Source organism: Hakea prostrata, chromosome 10 (assembly GCF_041222555.1).
Source record: "Hakea prostrata isolate BN-2017 chromosome 10, UWA_Hpros_2, whole genome shotgun sequence".
In the NCBI taxonomy this organism is placed as follows: domain Eukaryota; kingdom Viridiplantae; phylum Streptophyta; class Magnoliopsida; order Proteales; family Proteaceae; genus Hakea; species Hakea prostrata.
The window spans coordinates 45,879,943-45,900,856 of NC_142609.1; the positions used below are offsets into that span (position 1 = coordinate 45,879,943).

Here is a 20,914-nt window from a genome sequence, read left to right on the forward strand (position 1 = left end):
AAAAGTGTTTAACTCTAAAGGTAGAATTTAACTAAAAAAATTAATTAAACGAAGTTGTTTGATTATTTTGCCAGCTAAGAGGAGAGGTAAGTGATATTATCCAATTAAGAGGGGGTTTAGTGTCATTTGATAAACTAACCGGGGAGGTAAGAGTAAATAGGGAGATGTTTAATAACTTTCCCTACTAAGAGAGGAGGTAAATGATATTATCCAAGTAAGAAAGGGTTAGAATGTCATTACCGGTAATTAAGGGAAGGTAACTGATATTTACCTAAAAAATATAATCAAAATTCGCGGGATCCAAAGCCCTTCCATGAGTCTATCCTCTGTCTCTCACCCTTCGCGGACTCGGATCCGAAGGGCACCTGAGGATCATCTCTGAATTCTCCTGGAAAACTCGCCGGAAAATTCACTCCAGTTGAGGATTTAAGATGTCCGCCAGCGTGTCCATACCGTCGGCATCCCTCCGGCGAGACAGAGAAGATGAATCTTATTCGGATCCCAGAACTTGTGAGATTTACTTTCTTTTTTTTTGCTTTGACTGACTAGCAGAGATCCTTATTCGCAAATGTATTGTGTAGCTGTTGTTTCGTATCAAGAATATTGTGAATTTGGTATATTCGTTAAATTTAGCTGCTGTTTCTACTGTATATATCTATACGTAATTGATTTTACCTTCCATTTTGAGTAAAATTTGGTAACTAAAATTTCCTTACAAAGGAATATGAACTCAGCTTGATAGTTATAAGTGAAAATAAGTGCATTTCAAACAGTTGTGTCTAAAAAAATCTAAGTAACAGTTTGATCTAATAATTTCAGATCTGTATGTGGTTTATAACTTTGTGAGACCTAGACTGATGATTAGATGATTGGGAAATCACTCTTAATAAAGTTTCCTCAAGCAGGTTTTGGCAATTGCCACCCCTTGAAAAGAAAAAGACAAATAAATGAAGGATGTATCACATATGAACACCGATACTGGCCTCCAAAAATGCTGACATGCCTAACAATGGTAGTGCGCCTTTGTACCACTACATCAACTTATGCATATAGCTCAACCCATTTCTGTATTCGAGGCTGAATTATCTGCTGCGGGTTTTGCAAATATTGTTAATATTTTTTATTTTATTAATATCATTATATGATGGAAGCTAATTTTGAACATTTAGGAAAAAATGAGTTAGTGGGTTCCTCAATCCCATTTTAGTTTGACACTTCACTTTTTGTTGGATTTTGATGCTGTTGTCTCACTAACACAAAAGCTAAATAGTTGACTGTTCTGTATCAGAGATGAAGCTAATGAACTAAATAGTTCATATTACAGAAACTTGGCAGATGATTAATGGTTTTCTTAGAATTGAGGAAAAACCCCCCAGCATTTGAAAGTTAAAAGTTTCACCTATTTGCCAAAATCCAGTTTTGTTCTCAAACTTGGCTTACTTAGTTTTATTGGATTCAAATTGAGGGCATTTGCTTATGCATGAATAAGTATATCTGTGCATTGCTTGATCATGTCCATTTGTAACTTGCATCTCTCTGATCCGATATGGTGAGTCTTAAATTTATCCTTCTCTATGATATGCGATACTGATACTTTAATGCTTGATAAGAACAAGAGATGGAACCAGAGCCATATTGTGCGCTTGAGGGTCCTCACGATTACAGATAGTCTATCTACGTAATACTTTTCTTTTACTCTCACTCTCTCTCTAATAATGATTCCTGTCCCAGACTCAAGTGCTGGCAAACAGGAATTATTGACAATGGAAATTGATGGAGGAAGACCCTCATCCAGTAAGAGTGCAACACGAAACAAGAAGTCTTTTATGAGTACTATAAAATGCTTTGGAGTAGAGCTGTCCCCAGATAATATAGCAGTTGCGATGGTCTATTTTGTCCAAGGAGTTTTAGGCCTTTCTAAGCTTGCAGTGAGCTTTTACTTAAAAGATGACCTCCATCTTGATCCAGCAGAGGTACTTTACTCTATTTTTCATATATTTTTGGGAAAAGGCAAAATTTTTAACACTATTCCTACTTGTTGCCTGGAATTTTCTTTATATTCTCATTTTGGTTTTTATGCGAATGATTGTTTCAAATCTTTGTAGTTTTTTTTTACCTTGGGTTTTTTTTCCTTATTTTGTGTTCCCTTTTTTTTCCATTTCTGGAGGGGTGGGGAGAGGGGCTGGAAGTTTAGCTATTCGATTGTTTACATTACTGATCAGTTACTTTTGTGGTCACCTAGATATTATAGAACTATGCAGTGTGTTTATAATGTGCTCTTGGGTAATTTAGAGCAAAGGAAGAGAAAAGTTTATTTTATTGAAGGTAGGCCAGTCCTTTTGAAGAGAAACATAGCAGCACTGACAAATTTTACCTCTTCAATTAGACAGCAGTGATATCTGGTTTCTCTTCGTTACCTTGGCTAATAAAGCCTCTTTATGGGTTTATCAGGTTGGATTCACATGCTTTTCACTTTGTTATTTATATTTACGAGTGATCATTACTGTCATGGGCGTTATCTTATAGCAAGTGATTTCTCATTGCAGTGACTCTTTTCCACTTTTTGGTTACCGAAGAAGGTCCTACCTTGTTTTATCAGGGCTACTTGGGGCATTCTCATGGTTTTTGATGGCCACCTTTGTTGATAGCAAATATGATGCTGCAATTTGTATTCTTCTTGGATCTCTTTCTGTTGCATTCTCTGATGTTGTAAGTATTGGCTCTTTCTTATTCTCAGTGAAACATTCCAGTTTTGGATGGTATTTGTACCTGGTTGGACAAGTTAGCTGTGTCTGAGGGCATCCTAACCTTTTATGTCAAACAGATCATTTTCCATTTATGTGACTTAGGATGAAATGGCGGAACAAAAAAGAAAAGCCCAAAGCTAAGCCCATAAAGCCTAAGGACATAACCCAACAGCCCTGGCTTGTATGGGCTGGACTATGGGGGTTAAAATGAGCCCATGGTTCTGGGCTTGGATCCTTAGTGGAGAGAATTCCCCCTTTTTGCTGCCGTCGCTTTGAGTCAACAAAGGAGCTGTGGTGGTGTTGGTTAGTGGTGGGGATAGTTGGTGGATATTTCCATTATTGTTTTGCTGTGGTGTTGGGTGTGTGGTGTTTCCATTGTGTTTGTGTGGTGTGTTGCTGTGGTTGGTGTTCCTTATGTTTTGTCTCTTGGATGCTTATAGCTTTGTGGGAAAACACTCTCTTTGATCATTGCTTTGTTAACTTCCTTCTCTATGGGATCTTGTGTTTGTCTTCGTCCGGGTGTGGCGGTGTTTTTGTTGTCCTTTTGTTCTCTTTTCTCTTTATTGTTTCCTTCTTCTTTAGTCCTGTTTGGCCTGTTGTCCTTGTTTTAAACCAATATCCTTGTTTCCATCGGTTTCGCTTCTTGTTCGTTTTATCTCCTTGTCCATCTATTTGCTTGCTCCCGGGTCCTGGGTCTTTTTGTCTTCATTCTGGTTTTTTTATATTCTCATATGCCTCAAAGGCTCAAACAGACTATTTGACTGATCAAACACTCTATTTGTCTTTTTTTTTTTTTTTTTTTTTTTAATGCATTCCATTAAGCATAGAAATCAAGCTGACACTGAAAGTTGGAGTCTTTTGGGATAGATCGGCCATGCTTACTGAAAAAGCAGTGATATGGTACAATTTGGATGCACAAAAGGATTAATCAGAAGGCTGAAGTGGTGAAAAAGATATGGATGCTTATCAGTTTACAAAAGATATCTATATAAAAAGATTGGAATGATGGAATGGTATACATGCAGCTGACACCAAGGAATCTGTGTATGGCTTTGATGAGCTCAAATTCTTCCATATCTTTGTCTCTATGGATGTGACAGAACCAGATCACGAATAACTAGAAAACAAGCAGTCAAAAGAAGAAGGAAAACAAGAAGAGATGAGCTGAAAAGAGGATTGAGGGAAGGTTTGATTGGAAGAGTGAAAACATCCAATCAGTAACTAAATATTAAACTCACTTACAATATTATAACTGCCTAACGCTCCCTCAAGTTGGAGAATTTAATGTCACCTTACCCAGCTTGAGAGATACATTTCATAGGAATATTAGCAAGTTCAGAACCTAATGCCAATTTTTGATAGGACATAACATTTACGACTGACTTAAAAACATTTTAAGTATAATAACAAAATACCCATAACCAAGATTACTTCCTAACAATGTTAATTGACTCCTGAGAGAGACTTCCTAAGGATATTTTATCAGAGAAGAATCTTAATTAGATCTGCTCTTAACACCAATTGTCAAATTAGGACAAAACAAAACCACATGAAGGAGAAGACTAAGAAGAAGAAGAAGAAGAAGAAGAGGCAGAGCTGATTAGAGAAAAGACTCCACCACCCGTGGCAATGAGATTATAACAGGTTAGAAGTAGTGAAGAATGAACTTCAGGTTTTTTGTTGCTGTGACATAAACTGAGAACAGTAACATATGAAGACTAAATTATCTCTATGGTGGACAAAGCTAATTAACAACCACCATTACTTGTAAATATTAATAACCAGCAACTTTTACACAATAACTTTAACAGTACGCACATAATAGGAAGTGATGGTTTTTCGGCGAGGTTTATCCTATCTCAAGTTGGCATCCAATAAGGCCCACTTCCCCCTTCCTCATCTCTCTCGCCTTGGAAGTCCTCTCGAGAAGCATCCAGTCCAAAACCAACCAGCATCTCATCTCTCCGTCCCTCAACTTGGCCCATCTTGCCTTTGCTGATGATCTTATGATGTTCATCAAAACCTCTCCCTCCTCTATCTCCTCAATCTTGTCCTCCCTTTCCTTTTCTGAATCCCCCTCTCACCTTTGTATCAATCTAGAGTAATCCCACATGTTCTTGGTCAGTGTCTCTAATTTAGTGTAGGCCTCTCTTGTGCACCTCACTGGCTTCACCCTTGGCTCCCTCCCCTATCGTGTATCTTGGGCTGCCCTTTATCTCTAGGATACTCACCAATCACCATTTTACCTTGATACTTGACCTTATCCAGGAGAGGCTTCAACTCTAGATAGGAAGTTTCTCTCCTTTGTTGGTAGAAGAATTGTTCTCATCAAATTAGTTCTCCCATCCTCCTACATCTATTGGTGTGGTATATTATCCATCCCCAAGGCCATTGTTTACTCCATGGAAGCTCTCTTCTTTGCCTTTCTTTGGAAGGGGCAAGAGTTCTTGATTCCTTCACCCATTAGCTAGGAAGGTTTTTCTCTCTAAATCAAAAGAGAGCTCGGCATTCTTAGGATTAAGGACTAAAACAATGCTAGTCGTCTGAAATTGATCTAGGAAATCTTCACCAAACATCAATCCATTTGGGTTAACTTGTCTACTCTCATTGCCTAAAATCTGACTCCATGTAGATTGTCTCCGTCCTTTTAGACCCTCTTGTGTTTGTACAAAGCTCCTCATCCTCAGACACCTTACTTTTTCCGTCATCTCCACTAGGATCTTGTTGGCACCTCTACTTCCTTTTAACTCAATCCTAGCATCCTTTAGGTATCCTCTACAACCTCTACTGTCCTCACTTTATTTTCACCCCTCGTATTAAGTCCACCTTGTTGTCGGAGTTCATCTGTAACAGTGCTTGGTTCCCTGTCCCCCTCCCCTTTGGGTCTCTCTCAGGTTTGGTTGTCACTCCCCCCCCTCCAGCCACCTGCTCCCCCACAACCACACTATTGGCTTCTCATGTCCTTTGGAATTTTCATCCTCTTCTACCTGGAACTTGTCCCAATCCCCTAGCCAGACTATCTGATGCAGAATTGGCAGCATATACAAAAAAGAGAAAAGCTGAATGGTCAAACCCATCAAAGCCTAAGAATATGATCCAAAACAGCCCATGGCTTGCATGGGCTAGGACTATTGTAGTGGGATAAAATGAGCCCATGGTTTCATGGGCTTGGATTACTTTAGTGGGAGAATATCAACCCACTATTTTGAACTTAGCCCAAGTCTAGCTTTGAAAAGTCAACAAAAGGAGCTAGTAGGTGGTGTTGGTTAGTGGTGGGGTGTAGTAGTTGAATGTTTCCATTATTGTTTTGACTAGTGGTGTTGGGTAGTAGTTGGATGTTTTCATTAATGTTTGTAGTAGGTTGTGTTAACTAGTGATTGGATGTTACCAATAATGTTTATGTCTCTTTAGAATGCTATATAAAGAGACTTTGTAAGTGGTGAAGACAACTCATCTATTGAAATCAAATTGCTTTGTTAGCATTCCTTCTCTATGGAGACTCCTTGTGTTTGATCAAGGTAGGTTGGTGTTCGATCCACCTTGCGGTGTGAAGCTCGGGTGTTATATTGTTATTTTCAATTCCCTCATATTGTCCTTTTAATTTCTTCATCATAGTTTTGCCCCTATTTTAAAGATCTATTCAGCCCGTATTGTTATGTTATTATCCTTATAATACCACTCTAGTTTCAGCCCTCTTTCACATCTAAATTCTGTTTCATCTTTAAGTCTATCAAATCTGAACTTGATTCCCTGTGAAAGGTCCTATTTGGCTACTGTTTTGATCAATCAAATACAGTACTACATTACTATCCCTTGGGCTTCCTTGGTTTGGTTAAAGGGTTATATACATTGCCACGCTTTCACAATTTGGGGAACCTTCAGCCTTTTCCTCCCAACCCAATCTTTCCTCATCCATTGCCACATCTTGGCCTCCCATAATTCTACTTCTATAAAGATATATACAACCTCTTTTTCTTGTTCCTTTTGTTGCTACATTTGGGTGAAAGTCATCTCCTCTATATGGCCTCACTCTAAACGCTTCTTTGGCTTTAGGATTGGTTATGGTTTTTAAGGACCTTTTTCAGCTCTTATATTTGTGACTTGGCTGGCAAGTTGGTGTTTAGCGCTGCTATATCTCACATATGGTGGGAACATAATCTACAGAGATGGACTTCCAGCTTTAGATATATGGACTTGATTTGGAAAGCCATCGACTTTGATGTCTCGTCTAGACTCCAGTTTGTTACCGCACCCTCCGGTTTTGAAAACATTGACTAGGCTTTCCCCCTTTCTCTCTCTCTCTCTCTCTCTCTCTCTCTCTCTCTCCCCCCTCCCTCCTCATATTTTCTTTTCCCTTGTTGGTTCTTTGGTAATATTAGTTTATGCATCCTCCCCAAAAAGAAGGATATAAAATGCGGAAGAAGCAAACCTAAATTATCTTTTAATTTAATGTTATTTATTTTTTATTTTACGAATTGAAAAAGGATACATTGTGCCACACATTTATTGTAGGTAATTAAGCACAATGAATATGGAACAATGGAAAAATATATTAGACATACTCTTGACTGGGAACTGTCTTGCCAAAAGGGTTTTTCTTGGTGCATGCCTCATTGCCTTGGTGGACCTTGTGTATAATGTTTCAGCTAAATTCATCTGGAGATTATCTCCTTTACAAAAATAGTTCGACACATACTTCTTGAGTGCACTGTATTCTCCTCACTACAAAAAGCAGATGTACTTGTGTGTCGAAAGCATATTGACTCGTCAACTTTTTAATTCACTTACATGGTGCATATTTAGTATATTGCTTGAGAGAGTCTATTTGATCTCGTCACAAGTCAATGTTTTTTAAAGATTTCCTGCTATTTTATTGTTATATAGATGTAGACATTACCAATTTATACAAGATATTCAGCTTGAATACTCTTTTAGTTGTGTACTGTTGATGGAGCTCTGTTGAATATTTACCAAGACAGTAAGGATTAAGGAGTATGCATATAGAAAACTTTTAATGTTTGAATTTAAGATCAGCTGTGGTTTGTTGGAAGTTGGAACACAATCAGTGATTGCTTATCACATGATCTTTGGTCTTGTTGCATATCCACAAGGTTGACGCTGAAACCAAAGTATGATGCAGGTTGTCGATTCCATGGTCGTAGAAAGAGCCCGTGGTGAGTCACAAAGCACATCCGGATCTCTTCAATCTTTATGTTGGGGGTCTTCAGCTTTTGGGGGGATTGTGAGTGCTTATTTTAGTGGCTCCTTGGTCGATACATATGGTGTAAGGCATGTTTCCTCTCTGTACATTGATTTTATTGTGTGGACTGGTTTAAACCCTGGACAACAATTCTTGGCGGTTTTGTAATCTGCAGGTATGTTTTTGGTGTGACAGCATTGCTTCCCTTGATAACATCTGCAGTTTCTGTTCTTGTCAAAGAACAGCCTGTACTGGGTACAGCGAAACGATATGGTCTTTTTCCTGTTGGCACGACTTTTCTTGAAAATTCAAAACAGAATTTTATTCAGTTGTGGGATGCTATCAGGCAGCCTAATGTGTTATGGCCCACCTTATTCATTTTCCTGTGGCAAGCGACACCACATTCAGAATCCGCTATGTTTTACTTTACGTATGTTCCATGACAATCAGCTAAGGTCATTTTATCCTTTATTTTAGATTGATACGCTTCACAGATGTATGCAACTTATCCCAATTGCTCCTTATCAATTCTTTTTGGTTTCTTTTTTACATTTCAGGACAAACAATCTTGGTTTCACTCCCGAGTTTCTAGGCCGTGTCAAGCTTGTTACCTCAATTGCATCTCTGTTAGGTGTTGGGCTGTATAATGGGTTTCTGAAGGAGGTTCCTCTGCAGAAGATTTTTCTAGTAACAACAATTATAGGTTCAGCTCTTGGGATGACACAGGTTTGTGTGGGGATATGTGTAATATTTCCCAACGTTTGAGAATTCTAAATTCCATAGTCATATTCAACATCTAATTATAGTATGTGTTTCTTTCTCAGATTTTCCTTGTTACTGGACTAAATCGGCAGTTTGGTATGAGTGATGAATGGTTCTCAATTGGAGATTCTCTGATAATAACAGTCCTTGGGCAGGTTAATTTTTTCCTCTTCAAGTATTAGCTTTTATCAAAATGATTAAATCAACAGTGATTCTGAGATATGTTTTAGACTTTTGCTCCATCATATTGGAGATGGAAGGAGGAAGTTGCAAAGTTGAGATGGTACTGTGGATTTCCAGGGTAACTTCTTTTGGAAACTTGTCCATATTATTTTGAAGTTTCTTGATAAAAAGAGATATGCTAGATCCCTAGTATTCGGTGAACTTAAATGTTTAGCATCCTGTCTTAGGAAGTGGTGCTGGTGCTGATGATGGTTTTCTAGAAGAACAAGGGGTTAGGTTCAGACACATTAGTTGAAAACCAGATTTGAAAGTGTGATAGGGCCTTGGGATCACACTATTATGCTACATTAAGAGGGGGGGGAGAGAGAGAGAGAGAGAGAGAGAGAGAGAGAGAGAGAGAGAATTAGGGTTGATTAAGGGTTATAATTAGGGGTAAGATGTTATGAGTAGTTAAGGATTATTTATGTAAGTGTTTGGGTAGCTAGGCTGAGGGGCAGCAATGTGCTGTGGGGGTGACTAGCACCATTGTAACCAGTTTATCATTGTTCTTCGTTATTCTACCAATTAAATAATATTAGTTTTGCATTCAATTCGTGGCTACTTGACAAATTGGTATCAGAGTGCATTTTGATCCACGAGTAGCAATGGAAACCAGATTATCTATGTTTTCCAGCGAAGGCAATGTGCAAGAATGGCTTCTTGAAGTTTTCTTGTTCTGTTGGGAACACCAAATTGAGAAAGAAGGAAGGTTGAGTGTGGCTCTCCAACATCTAGAAGGAGAAGCCCTCGAGTAGCTCTACCAGAGGGAGTGGTTAGTACTGGATTGGACAAGTTTCAAAGAAGCTTTGAAACTCAGTTTCAATGAAGATAAGAAGATTGGAAGGGTTTCTAATCATGTGAAACCAAAAAGGGTTAACGCACAAGGAGACCTACGAATGCCTGCTGAACCTCTAGATTTACCAAAAATGCTGAAGTCACTGACGTTTTAAACACCTTCAAAGCAATTCAGACTTGGGGAATCAACAGCGATGAGGCATCAGTTGGGTTCTTAAAAGAGGGGGACAAAGAGGCAGAACCACCATGGGAGAAACAAAGTCAGTCCATAGAGAACGACAGTTGGGTGGCACAATCTCCTGCGAAACCTTCATGGGTGATGGTGATAGCTATGGAAGAAGATTTGTCGGCACCGTTGGAGCAGAGACCGCTTGGTTTTCTGCAGAAATCTTGTGTGACAGGGTTACGGTAATGGGGCAAGTTTCCTATATGGAAAGATCTTCAAGATTCGGTTACCCGATTCGGATTGATGGTGATGATTGCAAAATATTTTCTGGAATTAACGACAACTCAAGAATGGAAGGAAGAATCGGCGGTAAAAGAGGAAGGTCACAATATGCTTTTGATCGCGAGTCTTGTTTGGGAACAAACGGTTCAGGTTTGGGTCTTGGTTGGACCGACGGTTCGATTTGAGTTAGTTCAGCCTCTGGATTTGGGCCAAGTGATACAAGTGGCCCAAACAAGGGAATTAGACAAATGGGCCTTAAGATACCAACTTAGTTCAAACAAAACACAGCCCACCTATTTGGGTTCTGGGTTGACTAGCGAAGAGTTTAGTTATGGGCCTTCTATGGGACTATGGGTTTTAATTTAGGCCCAGCCCAGTGTTCGGGCTACAACACAGGCAATCAGGGGCCCAAAGACAAAACAGCCCAGCTGTTAAATGGAGTTATTTTGGGAACTCTACTGTTCACTGTTCTTCTTCCTTCAACACTGCCATCTACTCAACAAACCAGCAGCTCCAGCAGTTGTTCGAGATCGAGGGGAAGGCTGCAACTGTTCTGACAATAGCAGGGATGCTATTCGTGGTCTATGACGACTCCGGAGCACGCTTTATCGTCTACTATTTCGCCAAGGTCTGCATACTCAGGTGGGCAGGTGTATTAGAGAAGAACCGCAGGCCTGCTTTAGCCACGGAACAAACGGAGGATGAGGGTCTTACTGGTGAACGCAAGCACTGGAATGATGATAATTTATTGCATGTTCTGACAGAGATGCTACCAGTCGTGCACCTGAAGGCAATTGGTACATGCCTCTTTCCAAGCATATTGGACCTTTTTGCAACGTTTGGATTTGGGAGTGAATTTTTCTCCACTTCTTTGCTTGAACAATATGCAGGGGAATGTGTAGACTGGCCTGCATTTGATTGCTTCCTCTGCACATTTGTAGAAGATAGTGGCAGCGTTTTCAGTTTCGTAAGGGACACGGTTGACACTGCCCATATGAGACTCCATGGTTCCTATCTGCTGAAAGCCCTTCATACATATATTGATGCACAACTCAGTGTAGCAGAAGTTTCGAAGGTTTTCGTGGGCTGCTTGGAGTTATGTGGGTATAGACTCGGCTGGTTTTCAGGAAGGTTTGTTCTTGAAGACGCTGAATTAGCATGGTTATGTGGCAAGCATGTGAAGATCAAGCTTCTAATTTTCCTTCACCTTGAGGACAAGGTGAATTTCGAGGGGCCGGTAGTGATAGGGCCTTGGGATCATAGTATTATGCTACATTAAGGGGGGGGGGAGAGAGAGAGAGACGGAGAATTAGGGTTGATTAAGGGTTATAAATATGGGTAAGATGTTAGGAGTAGTTAAGGATTACCAAAATGCCCCCATACTTGGATGAAATTACTTGGGTTGTTGTTAGAGCCGTAAGGTGCTGGTAAACCCCATGGGCCCTCATTAGGTGGTCCTTGATCTGGTTTACATCAAGAACTATACTGAATAGAACTCCGCGGTAGACTAGGAATATGACTCCTAGAGAGACTAGGATTCGTAGAGAAAATATGAATTCTTAATTTTTTTCTCAAATGATATTCTTCTTTTGGCAGTGTGACCGAAATACCTCATGCCCTAACATCTCATATGGACCGAATCATGCAAGGGTTTAACAAGTATTGAAAATAGAGACATAGATGATTACGGAGTTCGGCAATATGCCTACTCTCCGGGATTCAGGTATGAATCCAAATCCACTAAGTCTTGGGATGTTACAGATAAGAAGAAGAAAGGAGAAGTTCACAAATACACCTGGTACAGGCAACAATGGGTCTTTAAAGTACCATCGAGTGATCATCCTCTCCTACTGATCAAAAGCCCTCAATCATCTCCATCAAGAACCAAGGGAAATCAAAGCTGCAGGTGATCGAAGATGGCAGCCATGAAATAATCTCTAGAGAGCTCCAAGAATTGTAGAACAGGAAAAATCCCCAAAATGAGGAAATCGATTTGCATACTTTCATACGAACCAACCCAGCCCTCTAATACAAATGGCTATGAACCATAAGAACCCAACCGGTTCGGTTCATGACTAAAAAAGTACAATTACCAGATTACCCCCAACAATCTCCCCCTTAATCTGTACACCCAAAATGACTATAGTGATCTGGATGCAACCGTCATTATCCAAGTGTACCTGCACACACAAAACAAAAGAAAATATGCAAAATACCTAGACACGCACTAACCATGCAACACTAATGACTCCATGCAGATACACCATGCAACAAACTGCACCAGGTAGAGAAACCCTAACCATAACTCATAACTCACAACTCACTCATATAACTATGAAGAGCAATCATGCACACACCAGGCATATATCTCAAAAAATGAGATAAACAGAGAAAGAGTTATAAAAATTTGGGCAACATCTCCCCTAAAACTGCAATATATGCAAACCTAATAAATAAACATAAGACATACCTGGACATCACCACACCATAGATAAATGAAGACAAAGTATACAATCTCCACAAAAGGTAATAACTCACCACATAGACTTACTCATGTCAACCAAGGCATAATAAATATATGAATTATAACTAGTAAGACTTGAAACAAGAGACTAGTATAAACTTCAAGAAATCCATGGTGATATCCAAAAACAACCTAGATTAACAGAACCTCACAAACATCAACAGATGAACAACATGGATCCTGACATAATTGACAATGTCAATACAGCCCATGAATCTACAAATGCTTACAATATAAGCCAAGTCAAGTCTAAAACATATCACATGATACATAAGAGAACTTAACCAACTAGAGAAGAGAGATTTGAACAATTCAAATATATAAAACATGACAATGATCAATGAATATTTAACACATGACAGCTAAAGATACATTTAACTGAATAAATTCCAACAGGTTAAAATTCTAATGATCCTTATCAAGGAATAAACTCAAACAAGTAAGCATAAATCTCTCCCCCTCAATCAGTAGATTCCAAAACTTAGGAAATTCCTAACAAATCCATGTATTTTCATTTCAAAAAAAAAATTTCTGATTTTAAAACCTTCCCCAAGGAATACAATCATGCAATCAATATGTAAACCACATAGATGCAGATATAAGACACAAAATGAAATGAGAAACTAGAGGTAACTGTCAACCTAAAATGCAAATATAATGCAAAAAACTTCAACATCAAGTCTTATATATCAATGCCAAGGGTATTCAAATGAAATCACAACAGAATTCATTAACAAGTCATATTTTCAAATTCAGTTGTTAAAATGCCTAAAGAAGTTGCAAATCATTCTTTCTTCTACAATAAAGTAAAGAAAGACAAGAAATATCCAATTACCCATTTAAACATAATGAAGAGAGTAACTCAGGATCGCAAAATCTTATAGTCTTACATTTAACCAACAAGATGAAAAATAATCTAGACAAACCCAATAGGCAATAACACTCCTCAATCCATCACTAGCTTACTACCACTACTCAAACCAGGACCTCTTCACCCACTCACCATACATGATGGGTACAAGTCACAACTAGACAAATCCAAGTCACCTAGAGTAGAAACCAAACCAGAGATAAAAGAAGTAAACTCAATAAGACTTGACAACTCTGACCAACAAGACCAGACTTAATGACCACATAAAAATCTAATTGCAAACAAGACATAATCTAACCAATAAAACTGGTGCAAGTCATCTTACCAGACAACTCAATAAATCTGACAATAACTACTCCCAAATCAATAACATACAAGCTGACTGACCATATCCCCTGAATATCATGTGAACCCCAACAACCTGTGAGGACACACCCTCTTGATAACACCTATGTCAAGACCAGCACTAATGCTGAACTGGAGAACAAACCTCTCCCCCTGGAGATCAACCTCTCCAAACACTTGACAACACTGTGTCAAAACCAGCACTCATGCTGAACATGGAGACTATACCTCCAAACACCAGGGATATACCTAATGCTATAACAAGTGAAATAGGAATCCTCATGTGTAACCAACTATACTAAACAGTCTCAACACCACCTATTACTACTCAAGCATTACAAAAAACAGTCAGACAAGTATACCAATGCCAATAAAAGCATCCATGAGAGTACAAAAAACAACAACAAATACCTAACATGCCAACACTATCATAATTGGTCAAGAATTCTCACACAACAAGGCATATCTTAACCAATAGAAAAACAAGCATAAAACATGTTGTCTCAGATTTATGAAAAATAAACTGCTTCCTTACACAAGCATAATACCTTAAAATAAATAGACCACCTCCTTTTACCAAAGGAGCAAAATAGGATAAACCAAAGTGTGCACCTAATGGAAACCCAAACAACCAGGTCTTAAAACAAGGTTTATGCTAACACAGAAAGCACCTAGGTCATCAAAGGACCTCAAACATGTTTATTTCACCAGAATTAGGCACATTATTATTAGATGTCTCATCTTCTTGCAGTTTTCTCTTATATGCAAAACAATTTTTCTTAAAATGTCCTACTTTCTTGCAATAAAAACATCTCTTGAGGTTTCCATCAGACTTGTTGTTCCCATTATTATTCTTGTTGTTGTTATCATGATTTTCATATACTTTTCCCTTCCCCTTGGGTCTCCCTTGTTTGTAAGAGCCTTTGCCCTTAACAAACAAATTCTCCCCACTGCCCTTAGTCATACCAGAAGTCAATAGTTCAGACTCCCTTATTCTTTAAGGCATCAATCAGTTGTTCAAGGGAAATATTTGACAAGCATACTTGATTGAGTTCTTAACCACAAGATAATCATTGTGTAGTGAATTCAATAGGATAATGGACAAGTCCTGATTTTCCAATTTAGTTTTCTCCCCTGTATTGGCTAAGTCTTGAATCAACTTCTTAAATGTATCTAGGTTCTTATCAAGGCTGATTGTAGGGTCCATCTTAAACCCATACAACCTCTCCTTCAAATAAATTTTATTACCTAGATTCTTTTTCTGATAGATCTGTTCAAGTTTATTCCAAACTTTAATAGGGGTATTGTCATCATCATCAAGACACCTGATAACCCCATCAGTGATGTTCCAGAGCATGCAACCAATTGCATTCTCCATCACTTCAGCCCTCAAGACTGGATCACTACTTTCAAAGAAAGCATCTAGGTCATCTATTGATCTTAAGAGCTTTTGTTGAGCCATTAAGGCTCGAACCTTCCTCTTCCAAATCCCAAAGTCCCCTATGCCATCAAACTTCTCAATATCTACCCTGGAACCCCCCATAGGAGTATCCAAATTTAGGTACCTAGGATTTTCCCCTAGACCTACTGCTCTACTCGAGCCTGTGGTAACCACACTGACCACACTGGGAGGAGTGTCCTCCCCTGGTAGACTAAACCCCTTGCCTGGCTCCACTTTGAAGCCGGTACCATACATCAATCAATATACAAGAATAGATATTCACAATATTGATAAACAATTCTGAAAAAATGAAAAATTATTCTAACCAAGAGTTAAATAATCAAATATTAATTAATCACAAAACCATAAGCTCACTTTATACAATTTCAGCAGCCTTATTAACAGATGTTAATACAGCAGATCAATACAGACCAAGTATTGTATCAATATTAACAGAAAATTAGGACAGCAGCTAGTATAATCAGAAAAGCAAAATTTAATGAGATCAATTAATCACAAAAAACATATCAGAATCAACCTAATCATACTAGATTGTCACCCAACAGTTTACAAACACATTTACAAATTATAGCAAGATCATATGAGACACATTAACATGTTTTTTCACATAACCGAATCATATATAAGACATTAGAAATCATATTACTTCATAAGAATGTCATATATAAAAGATTTATATAGAACCTATGAGAACCGAATGCCTTCAATCATATAACAGAGGTATGCAGCAAAAGAAATTAAAAATTCTGAGATTATAAACTGAGACAACCATAAACCGTATGATCACACCATCAATTTAGGATTTAGATGTTTAAACAAAACCTAAAATGAAGCAGGGAACATGAACCAAAAGCCGAAACAGAGTCAAGACACAGTCATAGTTTGGACCGAATGCCTACTGTTAGGTTACATAAGCCTCATAGATAGATAACAGCAGAAATTAACCAATTGATCATATAAGAATTACCAGAGAAATTGAATGGTAACCAGCAGAAGCAATTTTCAGATCAAAAGTATTAACAATAAAACATCTATAATATCTATGAGAACAAATGAATCAAATTAACCAATGATTCCACCGAATCACCTAACCAAAGCATAGGCAGTCTCAGGCTAACAAGCTAACCGAGCTTTGATACCAATTTGTGACCGAAATACCTCATGCCCTAACATCTCATATGGACCGAATCATGCAAGGGTTTAACAAGTATTGAAAATAGAGACAGAGATGATTACGGAGTTCGGCAATATGCCTACTCTCCGGGATTCAGGTATGAATCCAAATCCACTAAGTCTTGGGATGTTACAAATAAGAAGAAGAAAGGAGAAGTTCACGAATACACCTGGTACAGGCAACAATGGGTCTTCAAAGTACCATCGAGTGATCATCCTCTCCTACTGATCAAAAGCCCTCAATCATCTCCATCAAGAACCAAGGGAAATCAAAGCTGCAGGTGATCGAAGATGGCAGCCATGAAAGAATCTCCAGAGAGCTCCAAGAATCGTAGAACAGGAAAAATCCCCAAAATGAGGAAATCGATTTGCATACTTTCATACGAACCAACCCAGCCCTCTAATACAAATAGCTATGAACCATAAGAACCCAACCGGTTCGGTTCATGACTAAAAGAAGTACAATTACCAGATTACCCCCAACAGGCAGCACTACTGTTGCCTGGATTCTGCATCAGGCATAGTTTCATACTTCTAATGGGTTCTTGAGCTGTATAAAATCTTTATAGGTAGTTGCCACGAGCATGTAACACTGTCCACATTCGCCCCCCCCCCCCCCCCCCCTGAGCTGCCCCTCGAGGTTAACAACGTCCACTTTTGTTTACTTGAAAAGTTAAGAAGGCCTTGATGCCCTTGTGAAAATCTGCCAAACCTTAGTTATAAAATTTATCATATCTAGTCTTTTCTCAATACATGCATTCCTCTTTTTGACTGTTGTCTTGTTATAGTTTATTTATCCGGGCCATGGTGACGTTACAGTTTTATGCTTACAGTTTTTTTTCCCTATCCCTTAACCCTGCCAACCCAATGCCACAAGGTGAAGTCGGATTCAATCCCAATTCCCAGTAGCAGGCCTTAGTCATTACCAGCTGAGTTAGCCAACATATCTCAACTCCTGAGAATTGCTTTAATTTTTCTAGAAACTTTCTTGAATACAGTTTACTTAAGCGATAGGCTTGTCTTACTTTGTTCTGAGCCAAACCAAGAAGAGATAGTGGTGGTGCAGAATTTTTAAATTAATACGTGGGGGTTCTTTTCTCCTGGCTGTTTGAATCGGGCCATTTTCTCTCATCAATTTACGGAATCAAATTCTTTTCACTATGCTCCCTCTGTCAATCTTAGTTTATCTTTCACCTAACTTAAAATCTTGTCATAGTTCAAGTACCCAAAACCCAGGGTTTGGACTTGGTTCTTCTTGGTCTGGGTTTCTAGGCTGGATCAAGCCAGTCCCACCAAATGTGTGTGCATCAAGCCTGTTGTGGACAACGCAAAGCATTTTTTGTTTTTCTTATATTTGAAAACTACAATTAAGTGGACATTTTTAGTTTTTATTTCTTGGTGTCTATAAATTTAGGAACCCACGTGCCTACTTGATTATAGATACTTGATGCTGTTTTGGCCCAAGATCCAACATTTAGAAACTTGTTTTTATAATATTTATGTTTAACTCCTTTTAGCACAAATAAAAAAGGGTAAGAAGTGCCTTACAACTATATTTGTTTGAGGTTCCATGCTATATTTATTGAAAAAGTGGTTAAAGATAAATAACTAAGAGAATTGACTTGAAGTGCATCCGAGGAAAATACATAATGTGTTTGATGATGTGCTTGTTGGCAAACTAGTTGCACGATACAACAAAGTCTTAATGCGGGGATGACCACACAAATAAAAATGGGTGACATATAGGCCTTTGATCCACTCTCTCTTTTTAGACATTCATTGGATGCAAAAAGAAGTGCTTCATCCAAGTATGTCTCTAACACCTTTTTCATTTAAAAGGTACTTCATTGAGCTCCTTTTTATTTGAAAATGTGTTTATGTAAGGTTCTTTTTAAGTTTTGAAAAGATACATGAATTAACTCAAGAATTTTTTTTGTATTATTATTAGTTTTTATGGATAGGCCCCAAAAAGGTTTGAACATTGTCTCATCACAAGTTAAACCACATGGTCTTGGTTTTCTGTCTTCTCTCTCTGTCTATTTGATATGTAAATAACTCCAACAGTTTCTTGTTTCCAAGCAATATACTTCCATTTGACAAGAGTAGGGAATGCCTAATATGAGTTGTGGAAGGACCTTTTGGTAAAAAAGGTTTTCCCAAGTATTGTTTCATGTGGCCTAATTCAGGAATAGGTTAGATATTAACTCCTTAAATGTCAGTTGAATGTACAAATTAATTAGAAAATGTGATCACCAGTGGAAATAATAGCCAAATCGTAGGGTAAGAATATTTCCATTAGTAAAGATTGGTTGTTAAATCAATAAGATTTATGTCATTAAAAACATGGAGATGTTCTGATTTATTTATTTCAGTTTTCACTCTGCAAAAAACAGAGGAATTGAAACCATACTAACAATCAGAATTGTGGGATATTGCAGGCATCATTCATGCCAGTTCTGGTGTTAGCAGCAAGATTATGTCCACAGGGTATGGAAGCAACACTCTTTGCTACCCTCATGTCCGTCTCTAATGGAGGGAGTGTCATTGGCGGACTAATGGGTGCTGGTTTAACCAAACTCTTTGGTGTTACAAAGGACAACTTCCACAACTTAACTCTCTTGATAGTTATCTGCAATGTCAGTTCATTGTTTCCGTTGCCACTCCTTCGCCTCCTTCCAACTGACAGCCCAGACACCACAACAAATGATGATATCGATGTTGAGCAGGCAAAGTCGAATTGAGGCTTGTGGCCTTTGGCTGGGGAGCCTGGGATGCACGACAATGTTGATTTGTCCCATTGAAGATATAGAAACTAACTGAAAGTGTAAATATGTGCCTTTATCCAAGAATTGTTTACGTTGATTACCAGAGGCATTTGCTCTTTTTATGATCTCCGGGAATCTTTTTCCTGGTTCAGGGACTTGATATATGGCAACTGGGGTTTTTCAGTTTAACCCAGTGAAATCCTGTAACACTTATTATTACCCATTTTTATGATTTCAAAAGTTTGAAAGTTGAATGATACTTTTGCCTTTAATGAGATATGATGACCATAATTCCCTCTCATATCCATAATGTGTAATGTGTAATGTGTAATATTGAGTTTTGTTGAAAGTCAATCACAGTAATTTTTCCCATTTAATGGGGGAGACCAGAGTTTCACCCTCTAACTTAAGGTGTAAAAAACTCTCAAATCATGAACTCAAACAGTATAATTATATTTTTATTACCTAAAATACCCTTGACTATTGTTATTAATTTTATTATTTACTTCTACTCTTAACTTCTTAGTAGACTTTAATATATATATATTTATGTTTTTTGATTTTTTATTTGTTCTCCTAGACTATACATGATAAATACATATTAAATTTGTTAGTTTAATAATTAAGGAATACGTAATTGTTGATGTAAATCGTTTCAATTAAAATGATGAAACTTGTTCAAGTTTATTCAGGATGACATACAATGTAAAAGTTAATCATATCAATTATTTTAAGTAAGTTATATTTAAACACACTAATATGGATATTTATATGTGCAATTTTAATAGTTCTTATAAACAGTGGTGAAGTCGGGATTTAACATCAAGAGTGGCCAAGTACTAATATTTCACATATGGAAGAGGGATAGAAGGAGATTTCAAAAAATGGGTATGTAGAGTGAATTAAGAGGTGGGGGAGACAAGTGTTTTTTTTTTTGGATAGAAGACGCTTGATATCATATTAAAATTAAATAAATAACATATATCATACGATAATAAACATGTCCACGAGCATCATCATTGACAATGTCATGGAGACGTTCAGGTAGATAATTCACATGATAGACAATCTTTGTGTTAGTATTCACATGGCTCGTTAAAAAATCCACTGCTGTGTTAATCTCCCTTAAGTGGTGTCTCTGGCCTTGGCGTAGCTCTACCCATAAAACTATATTTGAAGGGATATAACTCATTGCTTCCTCCAACTAAGATGGTAACAAGTGAAATTAAGTGCCTATCTCATTGCAAAAGTTTGCAAATTAATGAATAATATTTTCTTTTTTCCAATAAGAGTTGGAATATAATACTGGAAAATTTTTAGTGCCATACTAGAAAGTTATCTAATTTGTCAATCAGACCCTCTAAACGGTGAAAATATATTTATACGGTAAAAATATATTAAGTGCTAATGTACGCAAGTCAAAGATTTCAAAAGGACAAGAGTAACCTTGAATGAGAATCCTACTTCTTTCTCTTCCAATAATAAATATCACATAATTTAGGAGATATAATTCATGAATCATTTTTTTATAATTTAGGATAGAATGACAGGATAATATTGTAAATAGATTTTTTTTTCTTGGTTAGAAGGTTAATACTGT

The 20,914-nt window shown here is 37.8% G+C and overlaps 1 protein-coding gene across 1 annotated transcript; it reads left to right on the plus strand.

Annotated features, from left to right (window-relative positions):
• The first annotated feature begins 400 nt into the window (after nt 1–400).
• Nucleotides 401–19,794, plus strand: LOC149003422 (folate-biopterin transporter 1, chloroplastic-like). The gene is made up of 9 exons (XM_089136256.1): nt 401–510; nt 1,732–1,973; nt 2,387–2,451; nt 2,547–2,709; nt 7,888–8,036; nt 8,123–8,377; nt 8,505–8,673; nt 8,772–8,864; nt 18,988–19,794. The coding sequence occupies exons 1-9, from the start codon at nt 432–434 to the stop codon at nt 19,288–19,290; spliced, it is 1,518 nt and encodes a 505-aa protein (XP_088992382.1). The 5' UTR covers nt 401–431; the 3' UTR covers nt 19,291–19,794.
• Nucleotides 19,795–20,914: the final 1,120 nt, after the last annotated feature.